The following is a 17,434-nucleotide window of genomic DNA, read 5'->3' as shown; positions in this document are numbered from 1 at the left end:
CTCCCCAGGCTCACTTTTTTTTTTTTTTTTTTTTTTAATAAATTTATTTATTTATTTTATTTTTGGCTGCATTGGGTCTTCGTTGCTGCCTGCGGGCTTTCTCTAGTTGCAGCGAGCGAGGGCTACTCTTCGTTGCAGTGTGCGCACTTCTCATTGCGGTGGCTTCTCTTGCTGCAGAGCACGGGCTCTAGGCTTGCGGGCTTCAGTAGTTGTGACACACGGGTTCAGTAGTTGTGGCGCACAAGCTTGCTCCTCAGCATGTGGCATCTCCCCGGACCAGGGCTTGAACCCATGTCCCCTGCATTGGCAGGCGGATTCTTAACCACTGTGCCACCAGGGAAGTCCTGGCCTTTTTTTTTGTAGCCAGCATTAAAATATTCAAGGATTTTACTAGAAGGATCCTAGTAAAATTATAATCCTGTGTTTGACATCAAAATAATTTTCACAACAGCAGATTGATGACAGAAAAACAGGTTTATGACTTCACTGCAAGACTGTGGAAGAACAAGTGCAGAGAAATCATTTTCCAGGACCAAATGCTCCCTCGAAGCAGATGCTTTTCTGCAAAATCCCCAAGGCCTATCGCCTTCCCTAAAATGTCTGTTTTCATATGAAAATGCTTGTAGAAATATTACATCATGCACAAGACTCCAGGAGAAGTCCCAGCCTGATTTATTTAGAGAGCTAATGATCGCGATCCTGATGGAAGATTAAATTTCACGTCTCCGATCTCTGATTTTTAAAGCAGTTTAAATACTTAGCCCAATCTGCCATTCCCAATGTCTTCGTGGGGCTTTGCACCAACACCAAGTGACTGAGGCCCCACTTGGTAGAAATGTTGCCATCAGAGGTTCTTCTCAGGTCGGTCTTAGACGCAAGTAATACATGTGGTGGTTCTAGAATTGAGGAGTTTCACATAAAATAAGAGCTTTAGACTGAAACTTTAGACGAGCCACAGCTTGGGCTCTGACCAGTGTCTGCAACTGAAAGGAGGAAATAAGGACCAGAGGCTAATGTCAAAGAAACTATTACAAGCAGGCAACTCTCCAAGTTATTTTTAGCTTGTTGTGTTTTTCCCCATAGGACCCATTTATTGGTCACCGACTGTATACAAGACATTTTATGTACATTATCTCATTTCATCTTTGCAACTGCCCTGCCCAGTGTAGACATTATTATCCCCACTTTATAGACAAGGAAAAAGAGGCCCAAGGCCACAGAGCACATACAGGTGGAGCCTCATCTTGAACCAAGCTGAGGAGTCCCAGACCTGCCCTGCCCCTTCCCACCCGAGATGGGATTGAGCTAATCCCTGCGTGGCCCCTAATTCTGCAGGCTTCGAGGTGAATCTCAGAGGAGTCATTGGTCTCTTCAAATTGGGTTCTTCTCGTGATCGAGTGATGGAGGCTGTGACTTTATTGACCATGAAAACTCCCTATATTTTTATGCCTTAAGCTGTAAAATGCACTGAAAGTGAAACACTCTGTAGTGCATAAAACTGTGCAAGTCTTAAGCCACAGCATATTAACCAGCTGATGGCAGACCAAAGGGCGTGTTTATCTTTTGATTATTACATTAATCTTCCATTAAAATTATCTATGTGCTTATCACAAAGCACTGAAGATAATAAATTTAGGAAATAGTTGGCCTGTTGAGGGTCATTTTAAAATGCTTTTGTCAAGTTACGTGTGCCAAAAATACACTGAAAACAGTAGATTGGTTGAGTGTGCAAGCAATCGAACCCAAAGATTGCTCTTATTAAGAATGATAAACCTCTTCTTTCCATGCATTGTCTCTAGTGTCCCAAATCGTCACCCGGCCCTGCAGGCCTCATGATTTATTGCTCTCAGCTGGTAACTTGGCGAGGCAGCGGGCCGAGCACGTCAAGCCTTCTGTACTCACACACCAGCCTTTAACGCCTGCTGCCGGCGACTATCAGAGCAGAACGTCTGGAGGGGACACCGTGGCAGAGCCCCAGCCCCACGCGAGGCAAGGCATCTGCCCCGCCTCCCCGGAGCACCTCGGTTTTTTCTCAGTCCGCAGCGGCCTCTCCCGCTCCGGGCGCGGGACACGTGGCCCTCAGAGTACAGTCAACAGAGGGGGCAGCTCGTTTCTCTAGCCAGGAATATTCAGGGTTCTAGTCATAGCTTTGAGATATTTGAGGTTGAAGAGAAACAGTGTTTGTCCTCAGAAAGGCCCAGCCAGAGGCAGCTGGGGCAGTGGAAGGAGCCGGGTCTTAGGAGATGAGGGGGTGGGGACCTCTGAGGAGGCCCGGCGCCTGGAGAGCTGGTCCAGGTCCTGGCGCGTACTCTTTCTAGGTTTGTGACCTCGAGTAAATGACGTTATCATTTCTGTGCCTCAGTTTTCCCCTCTGTACAAGGGGGATAACAATGGCAGCCATCTCCTAAGGCTGTTGTGAGGGTTAAATGACTCAATCCTTGAAAAGCACTCCGAACGCTGCTGCTGCTGCCACCGCCACCACCACCCAGCCAGAGGCTCATCCTCGCACCAGGTGCAGGTCTTATCACGGCACTGCTGCCCTTCCCTGGCTCCTCCCTGCCTCACCTTGACTGATCCCTAAGCTTCTGCAGTTCATGGACACCCCCTTGCTGTGTTCCACTGCTGTGCCTTGATGCGTGCTGATTCTCCCCACCCCTTGTACACCTCAAACTCCTATTTGTCTCTCAAAACCCATCTCATTCATCCCCTCCACAAGCCTTCCCTGCCCCACATGTCCCCGATAGTTACTCTCCCCATTCCTTTCTGCTCCTTCTGTATCTGTTGTCACACTTGTTCTGTTGGACACTCACTAGGCCGTGAGGTCCTTGGGACGGGGACCAAGTCTTAATTTTCCCTCTGCCCCTTGAACCAAACATGGGGTGAGGCTCAGATAAGGCAGGTGCTCAGTGCCAAAGGTGATGGTGACAGTGACCATCCAGCATGGGGGGAAATCTGAAAAGACCCCAAGAGAACCAGGTGGGAGCAGCAATGTGGAGACCTGGGAGGCAGCTGGCTGTGCATCCTGCACAGAGTTTCCACGGCACCTTTCCCGGCTTTGACCCTGACCTCTCGGTGATCCGGGCAGCTTGGTCCTCTTCTCTGAGCCTCACTTCCCTTTTTTATCAAATGAGCCGTAGCTAGTGGGGTGCTTGTGAGCATTAAAATACCCCAGTTGGGACCTCTGTACCTGCTGGTGGGAGGCTGAACACAGAGCCTCGTTTTGGTTTGGTTTTCATCCCTGTGACATCCTTGTCTTTCAGACAAGGGAAGAGGGGGCTCAGAGAAGTTATGTGCGAGCCCAGGGCTACACGGCAGGCTGGGGGCAGAACCAGGAACCCTGGTACACAGGCTTCTTCTGGGAGGGACCACGGGCTCTGGAATCAGAAAAGCTCCACCACTGGCTGAAAGGCCTGTACCAGCCTCGTGTCTTCTCCAGGCGTGTTTTCCCGTTGTGCAGTGGGCTCCGGTCACAGCCTGCGGGGTTGCCGTGATGACTGGACGCCATGCACAGGGGGGCACTGGGCCCGGAGGGCGCCCAGCCCAGGGCAGGGCCCTTCCCTTGCTCATCCCAGGCGAGCAGAGTGGCTGACAAGTGACGGGCTGTGTCGTTTTGCTTTCCAGGTTAACTACATCCTGGAATCACGGGCAAGCACTGCCCGGGCTGACTATTTTGCTCAGAAACAAAGAAAACTGAACAGACGTACAAGCTTCAGCTTCCAGAAGGAAAAGAAATCAGGGCAGCAGTGACACCGGCCTCCAGCTTCAATCTGTTGCCATAGCTCAGAGCCTGCCTGCCAGGGCCAGGTGGCCCTAGAGCCCACCCTGTGTCCTGCAGTCCTCGGGGAGGCCAGCCCTTGGCTCACGAGGACAGGGCTGGTGGGCTCTTGGGGAAGTGGGGGCACCCCCCTAGAACAGAGCTGGGGACGTTGCCACGGGGCCGAACCCTGAGTGGTAATGGCTTTGATTAGCAGTGCCCGGGGCCGGACGACACCGAGAGGAGCCACAAGCTGCCCAGCCATCTTCACTGCCTGACGGCCCCGCCCGAAGATATACATAGCCATGACCAGACATGTCCTTGCAACTTGATCAAATTTCTTAAAACAAACGAAGAACAAAAATGTACGTTTCTTTTTTTTTTTCTTCCTTTTAATAAACTCTTTATCGTGGTTGGTATGATGGACCATTCTTTGGGGCAGAGGATTGATTATGTTATTCTCTTTAAAATCTGTTCCCATATTGAACAGGCAGATTGGAAAAGCTAGGGCTCGATTTTTCAGAAGAAATGTTTAGGATTTAGTCAATAGTTTTAACTATGCCATTTGTTTAAATGAGTGCATTGCTTTGAGGATAGTATCTTACTAAAGTTAGGAAGGGGACGGAGTGATGTGTGTCCAAGGCTGCGCCAGTTTCCCCTTCAGAAGCCTCCTCTCCTCGGCTCACCCCAGCACCTCTGATGTCAGGAAGGCAGGACTGCATGTCAAGCTCGGGGCTCGGAGAAGTGGGGGTCACACTGAGCTCCCAGCCAGAAGTGGTCTCTTCTGTTTCCTAAATAACAAGTCTAAGTTTCAGCTGACAGTTGGACCCGCATGTGGATTTTTTCTGGACTCAGAAGAGTCTCTGCTGTGCTGTCTCAGAGGGGCCTCGGCTCCGTTTCTCTCCTCACAGTGTCTGCCTCCTGGTCTGAGCAGGAAGGAAGTGCTGCTTTCACTGCATCAGAGACTGCGGGGCGGGGGGGAGCTGCTGCCAAGGGTCCAGCTCCCAGGGGGTGGGGGTCAAGGAATCAGGTATCTGCTGACACCACCCCTCTGGCCACACCTGATGCCTCTGTGGTCCTCGCCAGCCTCTCCAGGGTCCCTCCCAGGGTGACGTCCTTTCACACTGGCCCTGGCCAAGATGGTGGACTGAGGTTTCATTGAGGACCTGCATTTCAAAGTTTTTTAAATCATTGTACAGGAAGCGACGTGGCTGAAACAGCCTCTCACAGTTGAGGGTCCATTTGCACAGAGGCACCTAATGAATTCCTCTTTCATTCTGATCTTTGTTCAGCCAACAGAAGCACCCTTTTCTAATGTCTTCCATTCCTATCCACCCCAGAAACAAAAGACATATTATTTGTAGCTTGCTATCTGTATTTGAATTTTTAGCAATTTTATATTTAGATATCTTTGAAAAATGTAAATGACTAATTTGGTCATTAAATCTTGTGACATATTCAATATTAAAATAAAAATCATAAACACCTTCTTTTACGTATTTCTTTGAATTCTTGAAGCCTTGCGCACATACTGCTGAGGGCGGTGACCGCCATGAATCACTCTGGGCGGTGACGTTTGCTAGCAGTTGCTGTGGTGCCAAGCGGCTCTGAAATGTACTGTGGGCCTCCTTTAATACTGGGCAAGACAGGATGACCCTCTTCACTCAAGGGTGACATTGAAATCATCACTTCCTTCAGTTACAAAACACCATTCTCATATGGTGAAATACAGCACGTGCGATTTACATGAAACACACACTTGAAGGAATAATTTAAGGGGAGTGCTAACCACTGCCCAGGTCCACCAAATATTGAGACTGTTTAAATTCAGTTTTTCCTCGGTCCCTCTCACGCCCGATACCTGGATTTTAAGGTAAGACTGTGAGCACCTCCCACCTGTCTCCCCAGGGCCCAGCTCTACAAAGCAGGAGCTCAGCACACCCAGGTTACACCCAAGTGACCCAGCAGGCCACGCCTCCACCTTCCAGCGAGTCTCCTGACCTGGCTCCAGTGTGGCCCCCACGGACCTGATGGTAACTCAGGATGGGGACTTTGCCAAGTCTGGGTGGCCTGATGAGCCCTGGCCTCCGCTGGCCACTGAGCAGCCCCCAACACCTGAGGGCGGGCTGGGTGCCGGCCCCTCATAAATATGCACAGGCACAGGTGATCCCGCAGCCATCCTCTGGCAGGTCCTGTCACTACCTCCATTCCAGGGTTGAGGACTTGGGGCTTGGAAGGGTCCCACCTTCCATCTGGGACACAGCAAGAGTGACTAAACGGCAGCCGTGCTCTGAGCCTCTGGGCCCTGCCCTCCGTGGCTAGCAGCTGCGGGCCTGAGCCGGGCACTGCCTTGCTGGGCCTCGGTTTCCTCATCTATAAATGCAGGTGCTGGAGTAGGTGGTCCCTGCAGACCCTTCTAGAGAATGTCTTAAATGTCTCAGAATCACAGTGGGCCCAAACTTCCTTCCAGTGGTTTCTGTTTTCCAAAACTTGCAGGAGCTGCTCTACATCGGAGGAAGAAGCTAAGAGTTGAGGAATACTGTGAGCTCGCTTGGTCCAGCCTCCTCCCCGGAGCAGCACATGTATGTTTCCTCCCAGGGTCTTTGGGCCTCAGCCTGCAGACCTCCAGCGGCAGGGCGCACTGCCGTTCAGGTCAGTGCTTGTGCTTGTTGGCCTGTTTGGTCCCCCTTGGCCAGGACTCCCCGGGCCTGTGCTGCCAGCCCTGCGTGCCAGGTCCCTCTTCCCACCGGGCACGGCAGCTACCTCCTAACCCCTCTCCTCCCTGGTCCCTGGGACCAGTCTCCCCACTGCCTCAGGGGCCCCTCAGCTGTGTGGAGACCATGTTGACATCCGTCTGAGTCTTCTCTCCATGGGTTAAAAAGCTGGAAGGTTGTGCCCTCCCTTGTCATGTCCCTAAAGCCTGCCAGCTGCCCCTTCAGGTCCCTGGTTCCCCAGGTGAGGGACTGGGAAACGTTGGGACAGAGGGGAGCAAAGACCCAACTTGGTCATCACGACACTCACAGTCTGGTGAGGTCAAGAGGTGGCAGGTGACCCCCAGGCCACACTGCAGCGAGCGCCATGCAAGCCCTGTGGGGACCAGCATGGGCCAGGTGAGTGCCAGGCAGAGTGACGGGCGGTGGGAGCAACAGGTGGGGTGGGGGCCTGGGGGCCTGAGGTGGGGAGGCAGCAGCCCTGCTGAGCGAGCAGTCGTGGCTTCTTGACGTGCTGTGGCCTCTCAGGGGAGAAGGAAGCCCCTGCCCCAGTGGCCCCAGGGAGGGAGACACTGTGGCTTCACCACCGGGCACGGCATCAACAGCTTTTGAGTTTCCCAGCTGGCGAGGATGGCGGCTGCCACGGAGGCTGAAGAAGGGGCCCCGAGACTGGGGAGGGGAGCCAGAGGTGGGGAGAAGGGGTCTGCGCCTCCGGCCTGCTCCCCGATACCCACATTGGCATCCCCGAGGAGCCACCACGGCCTCCATGGCAGCCTTGGCAGGACCGGCCCCCCGGCTCCTGGCACAGCTCCTGCCACCTGACTCTTGCTGGTGCTGCCAGGGCTGCTCTCCTCCTTCCAGAGGGAGGAACGGGAGGAAGAGAAGAAAAAAGCAGGGTCTTCCCCAGCTCAGGGTCAGAGGGCTCAGGGTGCAGACCTGGGATCAGACCCCAGCCCCCCACACCCTGGCCTGTGAGCTGAGCCACCTCCTTGGGCATAAGCAGTGGCATCCATCCCAGAGCCCCGTGGGGATCAGTCGGTCTGAGGACTGAGGGGCCCCTCCCAGGCGTGGGTCCCGATCCCAGCCCCTCCTCACCGGCCTCACTCGCTCCGGGTAAGGGGCTAACTCCTCTGTGCCGCGGGGTCCCTGTCTGTACAATGGGACGAAGACGCCAACTTGCAGGGCTGGAATCAAGACTCAGTGAAACAATATACTCACAGGGGCTGGTGTGTGATCCCCTGATAAACGGCCACCTGTTGTTGGCATCTGTCATCTTGCTTAGTCCGGTTGTGCGAACGCCATGTTCTCCCCAGTGGTGCCCCCCCTGAGGGGGGACCCGGCTGTGCCGAGCTGTCCCCTCCTTGAGTTCCAGAGTCCAAATAAACTGCCGTGGCAGCGCCAAGACCAGCTTCCTCAGTGCCAGGAAGGAGGGCACACAGGCGCCGGGCCTGGGCCCTCTGCCCCGGGGACAGACGGCTTGATTTGGGGGCCCTAGGCTGCGAGCCTGCACCCTGTCCAAGTCCCAGGGTCAGACCCTGCGGCTCTGCCCACCCTGTCCTTCCTTACCAACCGATTCTGTGAAGCGAACACTCACTGAGTCCCTCTTATGAGAGCAGACCCTGGGGTCGGGCAGATCGTGTTCAAATTCCAGCTCTCTCCTGGTTGGTGTGTCCTCAGATGAGCTACTTTACTTCTTTGAGCCTCAGTTTCCTCTTCTGTAAGATGGGGACAATAATACTTTCTTCAAAGGGGCCTTGTGAAGACTGGATGAGTTTACTAGGCAGGATGGCTGGGCTGCCGTGACACTAACAGCCCCAAGACCTCAGTGGCTTTAACACAGCACTTACTTCCCATCTCACAGAGTCGGCCGTGGTCCAGCCGCCTTCGGGCTTCCACAAAGGCGCAGGTGGGGGACAGAAGGGCTGGAGAATGGGCAGCAACAGTGAGATACTGTGGTTCAAAAGTGGCGCATGGGGACTTCCCTGGTGGTCCAGTGGTTAAGACTTTACCTTCCAATGCAGGGGGTGCAGGTTTGATCCCTGGTCGGGGAGCTAGGATCCCACATGTCTCGCGGCCAAAATACCAAAACATAAAACAGAAGCAATATTGTAACGAATTCAATAAAGACTTTAAAAATGGTCCACATCAAAAAAAAAAAAATCTTTAAAGAAACCCAAAAAAGTGGCACACGGGTCCCTTCCCACCTTCACTCACATTTCATTGGCCAGAATCAGTCACCTGGGGGACAGAGAGGTGCGACCACCCAGGATGGGAAGTCACAAATGTTGGGGAAACAGTCTCAATGTCTGCCACCATGAGATGACACTGTGCTTCCCAAAAGTGCCCACTCACAGGCCGCCCCAAGGTAGCACCTCATCTACGGTGAAATATTTCCCCTGATACTGATCCAGGCTAATGCTGTTCTCTACCTTAAACTTCATCCTAAACAAGAATGGCCGTGGAGTCCCGGATTTGGTGTGCAGCATATACGCTTTCTGGTGCACACTGAAATAAATACATAACTGTTTGAATTGAAAACATCCACCCACACACCCCTGAAATCACATCGTGAAGGACCACAGTCACACCTCCCACGCTGGCGAAGGTCAAGTTAAGTTGACGCTGTTCTTTTATCAGTGCCTGCCCCCTGCCTCTTATTAAGCTCTCAGAATAGGTTAGTTACTATTCTATTAACCACTTTCTCAGTCCATCCACATGCCCACCTAATCCCCATTTTACACATGAGGAAATGGAGGCAAAGAGAAGCCTCCTCTGAGGCCATGCAGCTGGGAAGTGATGGAGAGGCTCTCCCGCCTCCCACCTGCTCCCCCCCCCATCAAAACAAGCTGTCCCCAACCTTGCTGGGCCTCCATCTCGGCAGATGTGGCCCAAATGCCCTTGATCCTGAAGGTTCCCTAGAGGCCCCGCTGGGAGTATGTTGCTCTTTGGAAAGGCAGCCAGGAGAGGGAAAGGGTTAAGCCTGTCATGTTGTGTTCCCACCAAACACCTCTGCTTAAATGCAAAATCCCAACAGGGTGGTGTTTGCTATAAAAGCCCTAAGAGTGATTTGTGAAGTCTGGAAGGCCTGTAATCTCGTCAGCGTAATGGGATTATGTTTCAAATCACCACGGCCTGTTCATTACCCATTTAAACTCCTCTGACAGAGGAAAACTTACATAAACGGTGCACGGCAGCCCTTGCCGACTTCCCCACTCTCCTTCCTGATTAGACAAACAGATGCTGAGGTCTGGAATGAAAAAATAATGTGCCCATTTATTCATTTTTCTGACAAGTCACAGTAGATTTTTAACTGCCAATGAGTGACCTCCCGGAGGTGCTGCGGCTGGGAGGTGGCCGCCAGGCAGCGAGTGGTCATTTCCTGGCCTGGCTGGCGATGTCTCCTGGGACCAGAGCTGAGCCAGGCTGAGCCCCTCTCCTTGCCCTGGCCTGGCTGGGGCGGGGGGCTGCCTGCTGGGCCTCTCAGCTCTCACCACCCAGAGGGGGCCGGGGACCTCCTCAGGGTGACCAGGACGCAGCCACAGCCTGAAGTCATAGAGCCCCAGCAGGAATCCTGGCCCTGCCTTGAGGTGCGGGTTCAGGGTGCAACTCCCACCCCAGGTTCCCGGGGACGGCATCCAACCAGCACCACCAGCTGTGCCAGGCCCTCCTTCACCGTGACCTCTGGCGGATGGGGTTTTGCTAGTCACTTGCTGGGGCTGTGTCACTCTCTGTGACGGTGCCTGGAGCAGAGGGGGGTGGGCGGAGAGGCAGCTGGGTCAGGAACCCCAGCTCTGCCTGCCCCACCCCGGTCCCAGGGTCCTGCCCCTGGGGCGCCCCCTCCTCATTCAGAAGCGGGACGCTGCCCCTGAAGACTCATGTCCCCTGAGCTGGGCCAGGTGGCCACCGGCTAGAGGGGGCCCTAGGGCAGCGAGTGGAAAAGGGCAAAATCCCCCCTCATCTGTCATTTAAGGCCTCCCAGCCTCTCCCAGGGCCCCGCGAGCTCAGCCTCGGTGATCCCCAAGTCATCTCGTGTGTGGTCACATGGTGCCCGCCTCCCCACCCTCCCATGGCTCCTGTAGCCAATGCCCTGACCCCAGAGACAGGCGAGGAGGGCGCCAGCATGGATAAATGATGTGCCTCTGAGAGCCAGGTTCAACCCTGGAGCCGCCACAGGCTCGCACTGTAGAAGTCACAGCCAGTCACATCTCCCAGCCCCGCCTTCATGGCCCTCCTGTGGCCCTTTTGGGAAAAAACTCAGCCACAGACTTCCTGAAGCCAAACCCCAGTACAGGGGGAGGGGGGTAGGCTGCGTTAGCTTTGGGTCCAGCCCAGGGCCTGGCCGGGGTGGCAGCAGCAAGTACCCGCTCCATACACACACCCTGTCATTCCACAAACATCTGAGCACAGCCTCAGGCTGCAGCAGGAACACAGAGGCTGATGCCCTCCAGGCCCCCTCACCTGGCAGGGAGGGCGCACTTTACCTGAGAGGCCTGGGAGAGATGAGAGCCAGGAGCTGTAGTGAGGTGGCGGGCAGACCAGGGCTGGGACGCCGGGAAGCCCTGCTCCAGTCACTGGGAGCCGGTGAGGGAGGGGGCGGCCAGGTGGGTGAGTGTTCAAACAGCCTCAAGACTTGAGCTGAGAAGCTGCAGAAGGAATGAAAATCTGCCTCCTTGCTGTGTGACCTTGACCCATGACTCAGCCTCTCTGAGCCTGTCTTCTCATCTGCACGACTGGGACAGTCTCTCATCTTCAGTGTCACTGGCCTGGCGCACAGTAGGGGATCAGTAACAGGTAGCCATGGAGACAGGGTGCCTAGTCACGTACAGGGAACACGAGGGCCAAGGCCTCCCCCTGCCAGCTGGCTTCAGGGAGCATCCCCAGAACCCCAGGGAAGCCCCCCGGATCCAGCTGGGGGCCTGGGTCCTCCCTCCCAGGGCCCTCTCCCCTCACCAGACCCGCCTGCCTTGCTGACTAGCCCCCAGGCAGGGTTCACATCTTCATGCATTAACTCTACGAATACATAAGAAATACTGTGAAGCTAATTCTTTTTAAAATGATAACATTTGTCTATATTAGAGCATTCCAGCCCCCAGCTTCCTGAAAGCTAAAAATATTTTAATGTCATGTTCCCATGTAAATCTTAGTTTAGAATTTAATACCCTTTTAACATACATTAAATTTTTAGCATTCTTCAAGCCCTTGACTCTTCTAAGGGCTTCGCTGCTGGGTGTTGGAGAAAAGGGCTGGGGAAGGCTGTAAATTAAGAGAGAAAGTTCTAGACTTAGGTTACCCCCAAATCTCTGTGCCCACCTCATCTTGGGAGTTACTCTGAGGAGTGTCTGAGCCAAACCCTGGAGTCCTGAGGAGGTGTCAGCAGTCTTGGTTTCCTTGCTGGAGTGGCTGTGACTTTATCAAATAAATACAGTTGTGGCTTTATTGGGGCCCCAGGAGGACTCCTCACAGCAGACCAGGTTGGGGGAGCCAGATGGCCTGGTTGCCTGGCTCAGACCTTGCTTCTGCCACTCGCCAGTAGGTGACCTTGGCAAGCTGTCAGTGCCTGTTTCCTTGCCCCAAACAGGGGCAAGGAAAATGGGGCCAAGGTCAGAGTTAGTGCACAGACTGTGTTTGAGCGAATACTTACGAAGGGGGAGGTTAGCAGCTCCGCAGAGGAGGTGACCTCCAGGATGAACTGGCTGGCCTTGCTAAGGGGTCCAGGGGGGTGACGTATGGGAGCTGGAGCAGATCATTTTGACTGACCCCTACCCCGACTCCAGCTCCTAGAGCGAGACCTCATCCCCCAGCCATAGGGATGCCCAAGGGTGTCTTTGCAAAGCACCATGATTAGCCCATGGGCGGCAGCCCCCCATTAGTTCCCTCTTGGGACGAGACCAGGGTCAGCCAGGGGAGGGGCTCCGAAAATGGCAGGAAGGGGCGTTCACAGAAGCCTTCGGGGGAAAGCGGAGTGGGGACTTCATGCCCGTGCTCACCAGGCCGAGGTCTGGGGTCTGCCTGGGGCACTTGGCCCACCTGCCTCGAACTCTGGGGTCCGGGGCTGCTCTGGCCCAGGCCCAGACCCCCTGCCATGGGTCACCAGGCAGGCTCCTTGAGTGAATCCCATGTCTCTGAGGGCCCATCTGTGAAACTGGGGCAAAAATACCAAAGCCTCCCTCTTGGGAGGACCCAGCACAGTAGGAGTCATCACCAAAACTCGATGTGTGGTGAAAGGCTCGTGGGGCCATCCCAATGATCATCCAAGCGATCATTAACCAGAATGAGACTTTACAATGTGGAGACCTGAAATCCAGTGAGATGACGGCTCTCCTTTCTAATCGCTTTCAGGGGACGATACAATGCATTGATTGACAGAGACGAGCCACAGCTTGGGCTCTGACCGGTGTCTGCAACTAAAGCAGCAGGCTTGTTAACGTAGATTTATGAAGAGCATCTCCATCCTGGCTAGAGGAAGGCCTGCTGTTGGTGTGGGATACTGGGGGGACCCAGGGACCAGGTAGGGATGCTCTTGAGCCTGCCCCAGAAGAAGCCTAAGGGATCCTTCTCCAAGGTGGCCACTAATGAGTCAGTTTCCTCATGGGGAGTGAGTGAGTTCCCTGACTCTGAAGGAATGTAAGCACTCAGCATTCAGTCAACACATGTCCACTAATGCCTACCCTGTGCCATGCCCGGCACGGGCCCTGAAGGTACAGAAATGACCTGACTCGCATCCTCTCTTTGGGATCTCATGGTCCATGGGGCCGAAACCCGTTCTCTAGTGTTTGGGTGACCAGATGTCTAGAAGGGGAGTGGAGACAGACACATCCTTCTCCTCATAGACCCCTTTGCAGCTGGGTGCTGAGAACACTCCTGGCTCTGGTGGATCCAACTGGAGGATGACAAGCTGGTGGACACCTGGGGAGGACAGGTTCCAGGGCAAGAAACCCCAGGAGGAGCTCACCAAGCGAGAGGAAGGAGCGTGGCCAGCAAGTCCAGCCCCGTCCCTGGGGAGCATTGTGAGCAGGAGGTGGTCCTCGGCCTCCCTCTGGGCTCAGGCAGCCTCACCGCACGGCCCCTGGCCGCAGCTCCTTGAGGCCTGAGAGCTCAACGTGCACAAAGACCCTTGCCAAATGGCTGATGTCATCATTACCCAATAAATCTTCCACTTACAATGGAAAGAGGGGCTCTTAGGGGCTTCTCCCCAGATCGTTGGTTCCTCCCATCCATGTTGGGAAAGGAGGCCCTTGGCTTTGGGGGAGGGTCTTATCTGTGTCCCTTCCTAGGATGCTGTGAGGGGCCCTTGGGGACGGGACAGTTGTCCTAGGCTATCTTATCACAGAGCAGCCCCCAGCTGACACTCACACCTCCCAATACGGAGACCAGACTTTCATCAATGTGTGTGTCACAATGTGAAGTGTGGACAGAACTTCAGCAGCTGCCTTGTGTCACCTTGATCACCCTCAGCTCTGCTGTCCCATTTCTGGGCCTCATTCTCTGCTCCTGGAAGGGGCATCCTCCACATGGCAAGAGGGATGTGGACAAAGGTCCAGTCTGTTCCAGGCTTTGGAACCACAGAGGAAGGACTTCTTATCCACATACCATATACGCATGCCAGGCCAGGTCTCTGACTGGCCTGGCAGCGGTCACATGTTCATCCCTGGGCCAATCCCTTTGGCTAGGGGATGGGCTGCTGTGATTGGCAGCACTGCCCCCACCCCCAGGACCACAAGGCTCAGGGGAAGGGAAGGGCCTCAGTCAGCAGAGCAGAGGAAGGGGGCGACAGGTAGAGTCCTTGGACCAACACAGCAGTTACTATGTGCCAATCACTGTGCTACATACCTTTTTAAAATTTTTCCCAAAGTCACCCAGAAGCAGAGGCCGACAGCATCCTTCCACAGTAATAAGGCCTAAAGGGTGAAGGGGATTTGCCCAGCAAGGAAGGAACTGGACCTGTTTCTGACTCCAACCCCCAGTGCCCCACCTGGTGCACCACCGTCCCCGTGTGGGCACAGAGGAGGTGCGGCCTCGCTCCAAGCACAGCGGCCCTCGGGAACGGTGGCCTGAGTGTGTGAGCATGTATGGTAGGTGACTGTGGTGTGGTGTGTATATATGGGGTGTGTGCAGTGTGTGTGTGTGGAGTGTGTGGCGTGAGTGTATGTGTGGTGTGTATGATGTGGTGTAGTGTGTGGTGTGTGTGTGTCTGGTGTGGTATGCATATGGTGTGTGCATGTGTGGTGTGTGTGTGGTCTGTGATGTGTGTGAGTGTGTGTGGTGTGTATGTGTGGTGTGTGTGGTTTGAGTGTGGTGTGTGTGTGGTGTGAGTGTGTGTGTGGTGTGAGTGTGGTGTGTATATGTGGTGTGTGTGTGTGGTGTGTGTGTGGTGTAGTGTGTGGTGTGGTGTGGTGTGCATGTGTGGTGTGTGCGTGGTCTATTTGTGATGTGTGTGAGTGTGGTGTGTATGTGTGGTGTGTGTGGTTTGAGTGTGGTGTGTTTGTATGGTGTGGTGTGTGTGTGGTGTGAGTGTGTGCTGTGTGTGTGATGTGGTGTGTGTGTGATGTGAGTGTGCTGTGTGTGTCTGGTGTGGTGTGTGGTGTGTGTGGTGTGTGTGTGGTCTGAGTATTTGTGATTGTGTGTGGTGTGTATGTGTGGTGTGTGTGGTTTGAGTGTGGTGTGTGTGTGTGGTGTGTGTCTGGTGTGGTGTGAGTGTGGTGTGTATATGTGGTGTGTGTGTCTGGTGTGGTGTGTGTGTATGTGTGTGGTGTAGTGTGTGGTGTAGTGTGTGGTGTGTGTGTCTGGTGTGGTATGCATATGGTGTGGTGTGTGTGTGTGGTGTGTGTGTGGTCTGAGTATTTGTGATGTGTGTGAGTGTGTGTGGTGTGCATGTGTGGCGTGTGTGGTTTGAGTGTGGTGTGTTTGTATGGTGTGGTGTGTGTGTGGTGTGTGTGTGTGGTGTGTGTGTGGTCTGAGTATTTGTGATGTGTGTGAGTGTGTGTGGTGTGCATGTGTGGCGTGTGTGGTTTGAGTGTGGTGTGTTTGTATGGTGTGGTGTGTGTGTGGTGTGTGTGTGTGGTGTGTGTGTGGTCTGAGTATTTGTGATGTGTGTGAGTGTGTGTGGTGTGCATGTGTGGCGTGTGTGGTTTGAGTGTGGTGTGTTTGTATGGTGTGGTGTGTGTGTGGTGTGTGTGTGTGATGTGTGTGTGGTGTGTGTGTGTGATGTGTGTGTGTGTGGTGTGAGTGTGGTGTGTATATGGTGTGTGTGTCTGGTGTGGTGTGTGTGTGGTGTGTGTGGTGTGAGTGTGGTGTGTGTGGTGTGAGTGTGGTGTGTGTGGTGTGAGTGTGGTGTGTGTGGTGTGAGTGTGGTGTGTGTGGTGTGAGTGTGGTGTGTGTGGTGTGAGTGTGGTGTGTGTGGTGTGATGTGTGTGTGGTGTGAGTGTGGTGTGTATATGGTGTGTGTGTCTGGTGTGGTGTGTGTGTGGTGTGTGTGGTGTGTGTGTGTGATGTGGTGTGTGTGGTGTGCATGTGTGGTGTGTGTGGTGTGATGTGTGTGTGGTGTGAGTGTGTGGTGTGTGTGTGGTGTGGGTCTGGTGTGGTGTGCATGTGTGGTGTGTGTGGTGTGATGTGTGTGTGGTGTGAGTGTGTGGTGTGTGTGTGGTGTGGGTCTGGTGTGGTGTGCATGTGTGGTGTGTGTGGTGTGATGTGTGTGTGGTGTGAGTGTGTGGTGTGTGTGTGGTGTGGGTCTGGTGTGGTGTGCATGTGTGGTGTGTGTGGTGTGATGTGTGTGTGGTGTGAGTGTGGTGTGTATATGGTGTGTGTGTCTGGTGTGGTGTGTGTGTGGTGTGTGTGGTGTGTGTGTGTGATGTGGTGTGTGTGGTTTGAGTGTGGTGTGTTTGGTGTGATGTGTGTGTGGTGTGAGTGTGTGGTGTGTGTGTGGTGTGGGTCTGGTGTGGTGTGCATGTGTGGTGTGTGTGTGGTCTGAGTATTTGTGATGTGTGTGTGTGGTGTGTGTGGTGTGTGTGTGTGATGTGGTGTGTGTGGTGTGCATGTGTGGTGTGTGTGTGGTCTGAGTATTTGTGATGTGTGTGTGTGGTGTGTGTGGTGTGTGTGTGTGATGTGGTGTGTGTGGTTTGAGTGTGGTGTGTTTGGTGTGATGTGTGTGTGGTGTGAGTGTGTGGTGTGTGTGGTGTGTGTGTCTGGTGTGGTGTGTATGATGTGAATGTGGTGTGTGTGTGTGGTGTATGTGTCTGGTGTGGTGTGTGTGATGTGAGTGTGGTGTGTGTGTGTGATGTGTGTGTGGTGTGTGTGTGGTGTGTGTATGTGGTGTGTGTGTCTGGTGTGGTGTGTGGTGTGTGTGTGTGATGTGTGTGTGGTGTGAGTGTGGTGTGTGAGTGTGGTGTGTGTGTGTGGTGTGTGTCTGGTGTGGTGTGCATGTGTGGTGTGTGTGTGGTCTTATTTGTGATGTGTGTGAGTGTGTGTGGTGTGTGTGTGGTGTGAGTGTGTGGTGTGTGTGATGTGTGTGTGTGTGATGTGTGTGTGGTGTGAGTGTGGTGTGTATATGTGGTGTGTGTGTCTGGTGTGGTGTGTGGTGTGTGTGTGTGATGTGTGTGTGTGTGTGGTGTGTGTGATGTGGTGTGTCTGGTGTGGTGTGTGGTGTGTGTTGTGGTGTGGTGTGGGGTGTGTGTGTTTGTGTGTGGTGTGAGTGGGGTGTGTGTGTGATGTGGTGTGTCTGGTGTGGTGTGTGGTGTGTGTGTGTGTGGTGTGTGTGTCTGGTGTGGTGTGTATGTGTGTGGTGTGTGTGGTGTGGGTGTGGTGTGTGTGTGTGATGTGGTGTGTCTGGTGTGGTGTGTGTGTGTGTGATGTGTGTGTGGTGTGAGTGTGGTGTGTGTGTGTGGTGTGTGTGTCTGGTGTGAGTGTGTGGTGTGTGTGTATGTGTGTGGTGTGAGTGTGGTGTGTGTGGTGTGTGTGTGGTGTGTGTGTGTGG

The 17,434-nt window shown here is 54.0% G+C and overlaps 1 protein-coding gene across 2 annotated transcripts in view; it reads left to right on the top strand.

The window, feature by feature from the left end:
- Positions 1 to 5,237, top strand: part of MAPKAP1 (MAPK associated protein 1) — a 232,579-nt gene extending 227,342 nt beyond the window's left edge. The window contains exon 10 of one of the 2 annotated variants that reach the window (XM_024762289.1): positions 3,622 to 5,237. In XM_024762289.1, coding sequence (XP_024618057.1) covers positions 3,622 to 3,747 — 126 coding nt within the window. In that variant the 3' untranslated portion in view covers positions 3,748 to 5,237. The remainder of the gene's footprint in view (positions 1 to 3,621) is intronic. The other variant, XM_024762288.1, reaches the window with a different exon arrangement.
- The last annotated feature ends 12,197 nt before the right edge of the window (positions 5,238 to 17,434 follow it).

Source organism: Neophocaena asiaeorientalis, unplaced genomic scaffold (assembly GCF_003031525.2).
Source record: "Neophocaena asiaeorientalis asiaeorientalis breed wild unplaced genomic scaffold, Neophocaena_asiaeorientalis_V1.1 scaffold78, whole genome shotgun sequence".
Classification (NCBI taxonomy): Eukaryota; Metazoa; Chordata; class Mammalia; order Artiodactyla; family Phocoenidae; genus Neophocaena; species Neophocaena asiaeorientalis.
The sequence above is the reverse complement of the archived record's forward strand: the minus strand, read 5'-3'. Positions and strand labels throughout refer to the sequence as shown.